Source organism: Jaculus jaculus, chromosome 15, assembly GCF_020740685.1.
Source record: "Jaculus jaculus isolate mJacJac1 chromosome 15, mJacJac1.mat.Y.cur, whole genome shotgun sequence".
NCBI classification, from domain to species: domain Eukaryota; kingdom Metazoa; phylum Chordata; class Mammalia; order Rodentia; family Dipodidae; genus Jaculus; species Jaculus jaculus.
In genome coordinates, this window is record NC_059116.1 from 35,917,454 (window position 1) to 35,931,407 (window position 13,954).

Consider the following 13,954-nt stretch of genomic DNA (forward strand, 5'->3'; position numbering starts at 1 on the left):
CTGTATTTTTTTTTTAAGGTTGGGTCTTCACTATTGTAGTCTCAGGGTGGCCTCGAATTCATCGCGATTCTCCTACCTCTGCTTCTTGAGTACTAGGATTAAAGGCGTGTCGAGGCGCCATGTCCAGCCTATATTTATCCTTATTCATAGTCTATTATAAATTCAAGTTTAATTTCTGAGTGCCTGGGGCATACTGTTAACCTACAGTGAATTCTCTCACTGGTCAGAAACACTTAAGGTGTGAACTAACACCCCTTTGACAGATGGAGAGACTGAGGCAGAAGTCAAGGGCTCTGGCCCCCAGCAATTTGCCATCTCTGGCTCCAGTAAGATTGCATAAGGATTTAGGGTCTCCCTTCTGTTCTCTTTAAAATAAAGGGGGCTACATCTTGGAGATAAATTCTAGCTCCTCCTCTTCCCTGCTGTGTGCCCTGGAAAAAGTCTCTTCACCTTTCCGAGCATCCACAGCTGTCAAAAAAATAGTATATTAATCAAGCACAACCACCTGCCCACCCCCAGGAACAGGTAAGCATTCAATGAGCTAATGAGATAATGAAATGACTTAGAGTGAGGTAGCAAAGGGCATGGTGGCACATGACAGTAATCCCAACACTAGGGGCTAAGGTAGGGGGATCTCTGAGTTCCAGGTCAGCCTGGGCTAGAGTGAGTCCCTACATTAAAACAAACAAACACAAGCTAGTGAGATAGCTAGGCATTTAAAGGTGCTTGCTGGCCACCCAGGTTTGATTTCCCCAGTACCCACATAAAGCCAGATGCACAAAGTGATATATGTGTCTGGAGTTTGTTTGCAGCGACTGGAGGCCCTGGCAATCAGATTCTCTCACTCCTTCTCTCCCTCTCACTCTTAAATAAATGCATAAATATTTTTTAAAAGGAGCTGAGCTGGGCATGTTGGGGCATGCATTTAATCCCAACACTCGGGAGGCATAGGTAGGAGGATCACCGTGAGTTCGAGGCCAGCCTGAGACTACATAATGAATTCCAGGTCAGCCTGGGCTAGAGTGAGACCCTACCTCGGAATAACAAAAAAAAGGGGGGGGGCTGGAGAGATGGCTTAGTGGTTAAGCACTTGCCTGTGAAGCCTAAGGACCCCGGTTCGAGGCTTGATTCCCCAGGACCCACGTTAGCCAGATGCACAAGGGGGCGCACACATCTGGAGTTTGTTTGCAGTGGTTGGAAGCCCTGGCACGCCCATTCTCTCTCTATCTGTCTCTCTCTCTCCCTCTCTCTATATCACTCTCAAATAAATAAATAAAAATGAACAAAAAATATTTTTAAAAAAAGAAAAAAATGAGGTATACAGTGGGTGTTCAATAAATGTTGGTTTTGTGAAACTGCATCAAGCTTGTGCAGAATCCAGGGCTAATGCATTTGTTGTTGAATCTTGGAACTTTCTGGGGGAGGAAAACATTTGCTAAGCCTCAGCTGCTGGTCTCGGTTCCCCAGAGTGGCTAAGGCTGCAATGATTAGGGACCAACTGTGTAGCAGACTGTATGCTATGCACTGGGGACACAACCCAACAGGACTAGGACTCTCCTGGCCCACCATCATTTGCAGCAGCACTCACTCGTAGTTCCTGTGACAGGGGTTCCTGGTCAAATTGTGTCCCCTCCACAATTTGTATAAGTCTCAAACTCCCCCCACCCAACTAAGGACCTCAGATGGATGGCATTAGAAAAAAGGGATTACCAAGGGCTGGAGAGATGGTTTAGTACTTAAGGTACTTGCCTGTGAAATCAAAGGACCCAGGTTCCATTCACCAGTACCCATATAAGCCAGATGCACAAGGGGGCACATGCATCTGGAGTTCGTTTGCAGTGGCTAGAGGCCTTGGTGTGCCCATTCTCTGTTTCTCTCTCTTTCAAATAATGTGTGTGTGTGTGTGTGTATGTGTGTGTGTGTGTATAAAGAAAAGAGCCCAGTGTGGTGGCGTACGCCTTTAATCCCAGCACTTGGGAGGCAGAGGTAGGAGGATCACCATGAGTTCAAGGCCACCCTGAGACTACATAGTGAATTCCAGGTCAGCCTGGGCTAGAGTAAGACCCTACCTCAGGGAAAAAAAAGAGGGGTTACCAGTGATGGAATTAGGGTGAAGTTACAGTGGGGAGGAATGGCCTCAACCAAATGACAGGTGTCCTTATAAAATGGGCAATTTAGAAACAGACATTCACATTGGATAAAAGCCACATGACAATGAAGACAAGAGTAACCCCGAGGATGACCAGCTTCCTCATACCCTAGGGCAGGACTGGCCCAGATTCTCCCTCCTGGCCTCAGAAGGCACTCACCCTGCCCCCACCTTGACCTTGAACTTCTCCTCCAGAGCCCAATGACAGGCACTCTGTAGTTCAAGTTCAAGCTGCCTGTCTGTGGAACTTAGTTAAAAAGGCAGAGAAACTGGATTTGTATATGTCATTAATTTTAATAAATGTTATATAAGGGACTCAGGGTTGCGCTATCCAACAGTGACCCCCTGATGTGAGGGTTGACCTGTCCAGAAGGAGACCCCAAAAGACACAGAGGGGAAGGAGGCTATGTGGGAGGAGCTGCCTTTCCCGCTGGGGAAGTGAAGATGGTCACAGGTGTCCTGGGCCCTGGGGAACCCTGCTTGTCACTCTCGCAATTCAGCAACGCCATCACTACGGACATCCCCGAAGCACATGTGCATGGCCATGTCTACCAAGGTGACAGGACTTTCCCATGTGGTCAGCAGACCCCAAGAGCATCACATGGACATGCATGAATAAAGAAATCACAATATTGTACCCTGTCAGTGAACTTGAATTTGGCCAGGGTATTGACCTCACAGCCCACCACTTGCAGCCTAGAAACTCCTCTGAGGCTTCAAGAGAGGCAGTTCACCCCCAGAATGACCTAGGAGCCCAGCCTTGTGAACCCATCTAGGGTCTCAGGGACCCACCTGGTCCCACTGGAGACACTCTGTTCAGCCTGGCAGAGAGGCTCTTCTTATCCCCGGTACATCTGATGGGCGAGGAGGCTGTGTGGAGGGTCACTGGGCCTGCCTTGTTTTCCCTTCACTATCAGGCCAGGCTCTCATGCCCAGCCTTGCCTGTCTCCCAGGATGGCATGCACAGTACCTGCACTGGGCTACCAGACCTGCCCGTTCTTGTCCCCCCATCAGACACTACGCACGCTGGAGACACTTGACAATGGCTCTCGCATTCTAAAGCTGAGGGATCTGGAGCCCCGAAAGCTCTCTCTGGGCCTCAGCGAGCTGTCAGTGGTAGATGCCCCAGAGTGGACCTCAGCGATCTTGGCCAGGCAATCCCCGGGTCCTCGCAGGCCCAGCCGCAGACACCCGCAGCAGAGGAAGGCCACCACCGCGCGACACACCTCCCGACTGCGGAAAGAGTAGATGAGGGGGTTGATGGCGGAGTTGAGCACTGCCAGAGCCAGGATCCAGTCCATGCCTCGGAGATACTCCTGGGCCCACACGTTGGATCCAAAGATGTCAGCTAGCAGCAGGCCGAAGAGGGGTCCCCAGCACACCACGAAGGCCACCAGGATCATGAGCACCGTGGTCAGGAGCCGCTGGGCCTTGCGACGGGCCAGGGGACGAGGTGCCTTCTGTCCATTGGCACGGACCACCCTGAAGATGGCCCCGTAAAGGACCAGGATGGTGACCAGGACCAGGGCGAAGAGGACCACGCAGAAGAGCACGTAGTCCTTGGCGTACAGTGGCAGCAGGCTGGAGCAGCGCGGGAAGTCACACACACAGTTCCAGCCCAGCAGGGGCAGCAGCCCCAGGATGGCAGCCAGTAGCCAGCAGAGGCCGATGGAGCCTAGCACGCGGCCAGTCTTGGTGGCCCCTCGCTCAGCCATCCGCACCATGGTGGCGAAGCGCTCCCCAGCCGTGAAGAGCAGGCTGAAGGTGGACGCGGCCAGGGCCATGAACAGGAGCCCCTCTCGCAAGAACCACAGCCAGGGTGACAGCAGGAAGGTGCGCGGCCCTGACAGGAGGACGTTGGCCAGGTAGGCCAGGCCCGTGAGCAGGTCACTCAAGGTGATGTTGACTAGGCAGAAGTACACCCAGCGCCGCGACCTCATGTGCGTGGCGATGGCCGCCAGCACCACCACGTTCTCCAGGACCACCAGGCAGCTGGCGGCCACCGACAGACCCCGCAGGGCCCCCGGCCCGGCCTCAGGGCCTTCGCGTCCGGCCAGCCGGCCTGAGTGGTTATAATGAAGGATGAGGAGGTGGCTGTGCCCACCGGCTGCCAGAGCCTGGCAAGACTCAGGGGCCACCACCACCGGCTGGGACCCTGTGGCGTTCATTGCCTCCCCCAGGGGCAGACTGAGGCCCCAGGCAGGGAGGAGGCCTCCCTCCCCTCCCTCTGCCTGGCCTGATCTGGGCTTCCTGTCACTTGAAATTTCCTGTTATGCTCAAGGTGCCCCAGGGTGCGGGTGAGGCCCGGGCAGGGAGGGGGTTCCAGGGCTAACGGCTGGCCACTGTGGGTTGAGGGGGGGACGTTGGAGACACACCCTCCTCTCAGTCTCAACCACCCCTGCTTGGGTTGTCTCTCTGGTCCTTGAAAGCAGAAGGAGGAGGTGACACAGAGCTGTCTGTCACTGCTGGGAAATGGGTGCCATCTGGCACCCGCCACCCATCCTGTCCCTAAGAGCCAACCCCCACACTGCCGAGCCTCACAGCAGGTGCTCAATAAATGTTTGCTGTCTTTCATAGAGATGCTTAATAAATGTGTCTTGCCTGTATACAGCAGGCATTCAATAAATGTCTATTGCCTGTACACAGCAGATCCTCAATGAATGTTTTCTGCCTGTACACAGCAGGTGGATAATAAATGTTTGAAGCCCACAGCATATGCTTCATTTTATTGCCTGTACACAGCAGGTGCTTAATAAACATCAAATAAATGAACCAGGCGCTACTTCTACAAGCGGGTGCTTAGTAAATGTTTGTCACGAGTGCACAGCAGGTGACCAGTGAACAGTCAGCTGCCCTCTACACAACAGGTGCTTAATAGATGTCACCTAAGACCCAGGTGTGGCGGCACATGCCTTTAATCCCAGCAGTTGTAAGGCTGAGGTAGGAGGAGTGCAATTTGAGAGTAGCCTGGGCTACAGAGTTGAGTTCCAGGTTAGTCTGGGCTACAATGAGACCCTGCCTTCCAAAAGAAAAAAACAAGTAGATGTCACCTGAATGCATCAAGTACTTAAATGTTTTGTCACACAGTGTTTAATAAATGCTGACCAACAACAGCAGGTATCACCTGCACATAGCAGGTAATTAATAAATGTTTACACACACACACACAAACATAGCATTTTTTTAAAAAATATTTTATTTTTATTTATTCATTAGACAGAGAAAGAGGGAAAGAGAGATAATGGGTGTGCCAGGGCCTCCAGCCACTGCAAACAAACTCCAGACACGTGTGTCACTTTGCGCATCTGGCTAAAGTGGGTCCTGGGGAATCGAACCTAGGTCCTTTGGCTTTGCAGGCAAATGCCTTAACCTCTAAGCCATCCCTGCAGCTATTTTTTTAAATATTTATTTATTTGAGAGAGAATGAGAGGCACAGAGAGAGAGAGAGAATGGGCACACCAGGGCCTCTAGCCAGTGCAAAAGAACTCTAGACGCATACACTACCTTGTGCATCTCGCTTTAGCTGGATCCTTTGGCTTTGCCAGCAAGTGCCTTAACCACTGAGCTATCTTTCCAGCCCCGTAGCAGATATTTAATAAATGTTCAAGACTATCTATAAGCCCCAGTTGACGGCTAGGCCTGACTTGCATTTGAAGAGGAAACTGAAGCCCAGGGAGGCAGCTCCGTGACACTGCAAGTCTTAAGACAGATCCTTCCACAGGGGACAGTGCATCTTGGACAGGACAGGGGTCAGTCTTGGGGCCAGGCCCCCCTTAATGGAATAGTGCACATTTCTCCCATCCTGGTGGGAGCTGGGCTAAACCCTGCAATACTTGCTGTGGGGGTACAGCACAGGAAAAGGAGGGAGCATATCACCCCTGCTCCCCCCATGCACCAGGTCCGGGTGACTCAACTGGAGAGGTGGCAGAGGTCTGGAAGAGACGGTGGCCCTGTGGGCCGGTGTTTGTGGGTTAGACGGCATTGCCCCCACCTTCAGGGCGGTGCCAGGAGAGCAGCCTCAGTTCCTTGTTTACTGCTAGAGGGACAGGAAACTGGAAGAGGCCGCAGGGCTGGGCTGGAGCTGACCAAAAAGAAGGACATGGAGGGTGGAAAGCAGTGAGGATGGAGTGGGAGATGAGGGCAAGACCCTCCCACACCCAAACACCACCCACCCAGCAGCCACCAAGCTCCTATCTGTGCTTGACTGGGGACCGCACAGATGCTTAGCCAAAATACATTCCATTCTGAGCCATATCCCATCACCCCAGTCCTGGTTGGCCTGGAACTCACCTCAATCCTCCTACTTCTGTCCCCAGTGCCAGGATTAAAGGTGTGCCCCACCACACCTGGCTTGTGCTTTTAAGATTTTAATTTCATTATTTATTTATTTGAGAGAAAGAGGCCGGTGGGGGGCGGGGGAGAATGGGTGTGCCATGCCTCCAGCTACTGAAAATGAACTCCAGACACATGTGCCACTTTGTACATCTGGCTTTTACATGGGTACTGGGAAATCAAACCTGGGTCCTTTGGCTTTGCAGGCAAGTGCCCTAACCACTAACCCATTTCTCCAGCCCTGTTTTTAAATTTAATTTTATTTATTTGCAAGCAGAAATAGAGAGGGAAGGAGAGAGAATGGGCATGCCAGGGCCTAGAGACACCACAAAGAAACCCCAAACACATGCACCACTTTGTGCATATGTCTTTATGTGAGTACTAGGGAATCAAACCCAGTTAATCAGATTTTGAAAGCAAGTGCATTTAACCGTTGAGCTATCTCTCGAGCTAAATGTTCACATGGTGTGTGTGTGTGTATTCTAAATTCAAAAAATATGCCATGTCAGGCGTGGTGACACACACCTTCAATCCCAGCACTTGGGAGGCAGAGTTAGGAGGATTGCCATGAGTTCAAGGCCACCCTGAGACTACATAGTGAATTCCAGGTCAGCCTGGACCAGAAAGAGATTCTACCTCAACAATCCAGAAAAAGTAAAAATAAACCAAAACGTGGTTTGAGTATGGAGGGCCCCCAAGGTCCATGTGCACCTGTCTGCTAGAAGGAGGTGGAACGTTCAAGAGGGACAGACAAGTGAGGGGCCATTGGTCATATGAAGCCCACCTGAGATAGGGACCTTGGGGCTCTAGCCTCTCCTCTTCCTCACTCTTACAGCCAAGTCCTCCATTGTAGCAAGAAGGACCACAGAAAACATAAGGTTGTCCCTTAGGATCCCTAGGACAGTCCCAGGACAGATGCCAGAATCCTCGAGTACTCAGGCCCCCTGCAGACACGGCTCAGCGCTGCCTAGAACCCTGCACACCCTTGCAAACTCTAGCTGTCCCCAGACGTCCCCATGCACATCTGGCTGTCGTGTCCAGGCGACAATGATGAGAAAAACATCAGCTCTTGTTCAGAACAGAGCTATTGCCACCCACCCCACACTGTTCACTCACTTGGGAACACTTAGACCAGGGTTCCAGAGATGAGGCCGTCCCCGCATCACTGCATGTATGTAGACTAGGGATCCACTAACTCAGCTATTACGCTTTAGAGCTTTCTGGAATTTATTTTGTTTATAAGTTTTTTCATGTGTGTGTGGAGGCCAGAGGGCCTTTGCACAGTAGGGTCTCACTCTAGCTCAGGCTGACCTGGAACTCATTATGTAGTCTCAGGGTGGACTCGAACTCATGGAAATCTTCCTACCTATGCCTCCACGTGCTGGGATTAAAGGCATGCACCACCATGCCTGTTTTTTTTTTTCCTTTTCTTTTTTTCTATGGTGGGGGGGAGGAGAATTGGCGTGCCAGGGCTTCCAGCAACTGCAATCGAACTCCAGACATTGTGCACATGTATAACCTGGCTTATATCGGATCTGGGGACTTGAACTTAGGTCCTAAGGCTTCACAAGCAACTGCCTTAACCGCTAAGCTATCTCTCCAACCCGCCCATGGCTTTTGAGACAGGGTGTCTCACTGGCCTGCAACTCACCAGTTAGACGAGACCACTGGCCAGGGAGCCTCAGGAGGCCTCCTGTGCTCACCTCCCCAGTGCTGGGATCACAGGCACATGTGGCCACATCTGACATTTTTATGCGTGTTCTGGGGATACGAACTCTGTTCTCCTACTTGCAAGATAAACGCTTTACTAAGTCACTGAGCCATCTCCCTAGCCGGTTTTATATATTCATTTTTAAAATTTATTTTTGTTTTTCCAGGTAGGGTTTTACTCTAGCCCAGGCTGACCTGGAATTCACTATGGAGTCTCAGGCTGGCCTGGAACTCACAGCAATCCTCCTACCTCTGCCTCTCAAGTGCTGGAAATAAAGGCATGCACCACCATGCCTGGCTTTTGTTTGTTTGTTTGTTTTTCAAAGTAGTCTACCTCAGGGTGGCCTCAAACTCATGGAGATCTTCCTACCTCTGTCTTCCAAGTGCTGGGATTAAAGGCATATGTCACCACGCCCAGCTTGACCTTAATGAAACTTGTAATCCTCCTGTCTCAGTATACTGGGATGGCAAGCCTGTAGTCACAATATTTCTAAGCATTTAAAACACAAAGTTGGTCAGGCGTGGCACATGCCTTTAATCCCAGAGTCAGGATATCAAAGTAGGAGGATCACTTGTGAGTTTGAGGCCACCCTGAGACTACATAGTGAATTCCAGGTCAGCCTGAGCTACAGCGAGGCATTACTGGGGGGGGTGGGGGGGGGGCGGGGGATACAAAGTTGGCTAGGCATGGTGGCTCATGACTTTAATTCCAGCACCCAGAGGCAGAGATGTGAGCATCACTGTCAGTTTATGGCCTGGGGCTACATAGTGAGTTCCAGGTCAGCCTGGACCAGAGACCCTACTTCAAGAAACAAAGCAATGGGGGTGGGGAGGGAGGGAATTACCATGGGATATATTTTATAATCATGGAAAATGTTAATAAAAATTAAAAAAAAAAGAAACAAAGCAATATAATCATGGAAAATGTTAATAAAAATTGAGAAAAATAAATAAAATAAAAAAGAAACAAAGCAATAGTTTTTTGTTTTGTTTTGTTTTGTTTTGTTTGACAGTGAGTGAGAGACACACATACAGAGAATGGGTGCGCCAGAGCCTCCAGCCACTGCAAACAAACACCAGACGCATGCACTCCTTTGTGCATCTGGCTTACGTGGGTCTTGGGGAATTGAACCACAGTCCTTTGGCTTTGTAGGCACATGCCTTAACCGATAAACCAGCCTTCCAGGGACCCCCCCCTTTTTTTTTCGAGATAGGGTCTCATTCTAACCCAGGCTGACCTGGAATTCACTATGTAGTCTCAGGGTGGCCTTGAACTCACGGTGATCCTCTTACGTCTGCTTCCCATGTGCTGGGATTAAAGGCGTGTGCCACCATGCCCAGCTCCCAGTTCTTTTGTTGTTTGGTTTTTGATGCCAAAGCAAATAACATTTGCACTGAGAAGGTGTGGGGGACCCTTGCCCCACAACCGAGGCTTGACCCTCCTCAAGACCACCTGGCCATCAGTACTATGGGCTGATGCCATCTTTGCAACGGGATGAATAAACAGAAATGTTAAACCTGACACCACCTAGCTGGTGACCTGGTCATGTTACTCAATGTCTCCGTGCCTCAGTTTCCTTCTGCTAGGATGGACATGGTGCCAGCATGACAACCGTCCCAGTCTCAGCTGGTCGGTGTTGACCACTGGAATTTGGGTGCAGAGGTCTGCAATCAGATTTCTCCAAGCCGTGGGTACTGGAAATGGGTTAGACAACCTGCAGGACATTTCCCCCCTTTCCGTCCCTACATCCCGAAAATAGGGTTGAGGGACACATGAGGCGGTGGCACCGTCTCCTGGTGTCCGGAGTGTCGTGTCTTTAATGAACTCTGACGGGAGGGCAGGGAATAAATACAGCAGGCGGGGTGGGGGGGACCCAGCCTGGGAGGAGGGAGGGTGCCTGTGGGCCTCAGTTTCTCTTCCTTGCCAACCGAGGCGGGCCACCGTGAGCCTGGGCATGGGCAAGGGAAGGGACAGCATTCGCCTGCCGCCCGTCCACGGTCCGTCAGCGCTGCCGGGGCGTGTTCCGCCCGCGGCCACCGGGCGGCGCCACCGTTCACCCGGCAGCGGACGCGCCCGCGGCGCCGCCGGCCCCCGCCCGAGTGCTGTCAGTCCCGCGCGGGCCAGGGCGCGGCCCGTCACAGCAGGTTGATCTCGTCCAGGTAGCGCGCCAGCACCGAGTCGCGCACGTCCTTGAACACCGTGCGGATGTTCTGCGTGTCCGTGGCGCACGTGAAGTGGCTGAAGAGGCGGCGGGAGCGCGCACCCTGGCCGCCCGCGTACATGCGCGTGTACATGTCCAGGATGAAGCGCATGGCCGCCCCCGCGTCCTGCTTGGGGCCTGGGGACAGGAGAGAGGAAAGGGCTTCAGCGGCGTCCTTCTCGGGACCCACAACCAGGGCAAGAAAGGGCGCAGCACGCTCCCGCCATTTTTACTGTGGGCGGGCGCCATCTTTACTGCGGGATCCCAGCCAATGGGAAGCGTGAAGGGGTTGGCTTGAGAGGATCACATGACCCGAGGTGGACCAGTGAGTTTCAGCTATGGGACTCAGGGCCGAATATAAGATGCTAATTCAGGTGTGGCGGTGGTGGTGGAGGTGCGCGCCTGTCATCCCATACCCAAGAGGTAGAGGCAAGAGGATTCGGTGTTTCAGGCATCCTGAAACCCGACTCAATTAAAAAAAAGAAAGAAAACCTGAATCAGGGAGGCTGGAGAGAGGGCTTAGCAGTTAAGGTGTCTGCCTGCAAAGCCAAAGGATCCAGGTTTGATTCCCCAGGACCCACGTAAACCAGATGCACAAGGTGGCGCATGTGTCTGGAGTCGTTTGCATCGCCTGAAAGACCTAGCGCATCCAATATCTCTTTCTATATCTCTCTCGAGTAAATAAATAAAAATAAGAAAGTAAAAAGGGAGAGAAGGGAAAGTAGGAAAAGGATGGAAGGAAGGGGCTGAGGAGATGACTTAGACACACATACAGAGACATTGAGACACGGAGACATTGAGACATGGTTCTTGGGCCTGGATCCACTTCCCAACCCACCCAATGTAAAGCCAGATGAGTATTTGTTTTCAGCAAAAAGAGATCCAGGCCATACACAGAGGCTGAAGAGATGGTTCAAAGGTGCTTACTTGCAAAGCCCAACAGCCCAGGTTCAAATCTCCAGTACCCACATAAAGCCAGTGCAAAAAGTGAACAATGGGCATGGCAGGGCCTCTAGCCACTGCAAATGAACTCCAGACATATGTGTACTTTGTGCATCTGGCTTACATGAGACCTGGAGAATTGAACCTGGATCCTTAGGCTTCACAGGCAAGTACCTTAACCATTAAGCCATCTCTCCAGCCCCTCTCTCAAATAAATAATTTTTAAAAAAAAGAGTAAAAGCAGAAACTAGAGCTTAGTTTGGGCCAGGCGTGGAGCCTGAAGCTGCAGAGGCAGACATCTGAAGATGAGAAGCAGGCTAAAGGAACTGTGGGAGAGTTAGGGGTTTCTGGGGATTCACAGCCACATCTGTTATGACTGGTTAGGTTATGTAGTGTGTTAATCTCTATGACCTCTGTGCATCTCAGTTCCCTCCTTTGTCCCTTGGAGATTAGAGTAGCACAAAAATTCTACAGTTGTAGGGCTGGAGGGATGGCTTAGTGTTAAGACATTTGCCTGCAAAGCCAAAGGACCCAGGTTTGATTCCCCAGGACCCACGTTAGCCAGATGTACAAAATGGCACATGCGTCTTGAGTTCCTTTGCAGTGGCTGGAGGTCCTGGCATGTCCATTCTTTCTCCCTCTCCCTCTCCCTCTCTCTATCTCTCTCTCTCTCTCCTTCTCTCTGTCAAATAAATTCAAATAAATAAATAAATATTTTTGGTGGGCTCCAGACAGCCTGGGTCCAAACCCTGTTTCTGCTACTCATTGGCTGTGTGAGGGCTGGTCAATAACAGCCCCTCTCTGTGCCTCAGTTTCTCCCTCTCTGTTATGGTAAGAAAGGTATATACTACTGAGTGGATGTGTGGGTGTGTATATATCCGTGTGCATGTGGAGTCCAGAAGTTGATACTAGGTGGTCTTGATTGCTCTCCACCTTTCTAACTGAGGCAGGCTCTTTCATTTGAACCCAGAGCTCGCTCATTTGGCTAGTATAGCTGGCCAGATTACCCCAGGGATCCTCCTGTCTCCACTTCTCTAAGCATTGAGATTACAGGCGGCCACAACAACATGCCTGGCATTTTTGTGGGTGCTGAGGATCCAAGGTACTCATGTTTGCATGACAAGTTCTATCTGCTGAGTTATCTCCCCAGTTACTGTGCCTGCACACGCACATATGCAAGCAGAGAGAGAGAGAGAGAAAGAGAGAGAGAGAGAGAGAATGGGCATGCTAGGGCCTCTACTGCCACAAACAAACTCCAGATGCATGTGCTATTTTGTAGGCAAGTACCTTACCCACCAAATCATCTCTCTATCCCGACCTTATAGTTTTTATATTTTATTTATTTGAGACAGAGAGATACAATGAATGGGTGCTCCAGGGCCTCTAGCTACTGCAAACTTACATGGGTACTAGAGAATTGAACCTGGGTCCTTAGGCTTCGCAGGAAAATGCCTTAACTGCTAAGCCATCACTCCAGCCCTCCACTATCTATATCTATCTATCTATATCTATCTATCTATCTTTTTTTTTTTTTTGGTTTCTCTACGTAGGGTCTTGCTCTAGCCCAGGCTGACCTGGAATTCACTATGTAGTTTCAGGGTGTCCTCAACTTCACTGAGATCCTCCTACCTCTGCTTCCCAAGTGCTAGGATAAAAGGTGTGCACCACTACACCTGGCATCCTCCACCTTATATATATTTTTTAAAATATTTTATTTTTTGTGTATTTTTATTTATTTATTTGAGAGTGACAGAGAGAGAAAGAGGTAGTTAGAGAGAGAGAGAGAGAGAGAGAGAGAGAGAGAGAGAGAATGGGCACTGCAAACAAACTCCAGACACGTGCGCCCCCTTGTGCATCTGGCTAACGTGGGTCCTGAGGAACTGAGCCTCAAACTGGGGTCCTTAGGCTTCACAGGCAAGCGCTTAACTGTTAAGCCATCTCTCCAGCCATATATATATATAAATATATATATATATTTATATATATATTTATATATTTATATGTTTATATGTTTATATGTTTATTTATTTATTTATTTATTTGAGAGCGACAGACACAGAAAGACAGATAGAGGGAGAGAGAGAAAATGGGCGCGCCAGGGCTTCCAGCCACTGCAAACGAACTCCAGACGCGTGCCACCCCTTGTGCATCTGGCTAACGTGGGACCTGGGGAACCGAGCCTCGAACCGGGGTCCTTAGGCTTCACAGGCAAGCACTTAACCGCTAAGCCATCTCTCCAGCCCCAGCCCTATATATTTAATAAGATAGATTTATTATTTTTGTTTAAGAATGCGCATGGTGGCACACGCCTTGGGTACCACCACAGAGAGTTGGAATAGTCTCCCTCTGGACCTGACCCTACCACTGTTGTCTTTGGTTTCAGGCCTCCTCCTGGGCTATGCAGGAATTGATTTCTGTGGTTTTCAAGCACTCACACTACTTTGTAACTTTGTTAATACTTTGTTACAGGAGCCCTGGAGAAGGAAATAGCTTGTCTCTAAGATGACTGCCATCACTTCCTACTTCTGGTTGGCTCATTCTAACCTCCACCAAGATGGTAGGCATCACTTCCTACTTCCTGTGCAAGCATTCCAACCAACTCTCTTTTACTGGGTAGTTT

General features: G+C 50.5%; 2 protein-coding genes across 2 annotated transcripts in view; both read right to left on the reverse strand.

Annotated features, from left to right (window-relative positions):
- Positions 1-3,146: 3,146 nt before the first annotated feature.
- Positions 3,147-4,335, reverse strand: S1pr4 (sphingosine-1-phosphate receptor 4). The gene has a single exon (XM_004654947.3). It carries the CDS (start codon positions 4,315-4,317, stop codon positions 3,160-3,162), a length of 1,158 nt encoding a protein of 385 aa, XP_004655004.1. The 5' UTR covers positions 4,318-4,335; the 3' UTR covers positions 3,147-3,159.
- Positions 4,336-10,327: 5,992 nt separating this feature from the next.
- Positions 10,328-13,954, reverse strand: part of Gna15 (G protein subunit alpha 15) — a 30,826-nt gene continuing 27,199 nt past the window's right edge. Inside the window, exon 7 of the mRNA XM_004654948.1 lies at positions 10,328-10,530. Coding sequence (XP_004655005.1) covers positions 10,328-10,530 — 203 coding nt within the window. The remainder of the gene's footprint in view (positions 10,531-13,954) is intronic.

Excerpts from the sequence above, each read along its gene's own strand:
- S1pr4 (XM_004654947.3), bottom strand. The coding sequence starts at position 4,317 with ATGAACGCCACAGGGTCCCAGCCGGTGGTGGTGGCCCCTGAGTCTTGC.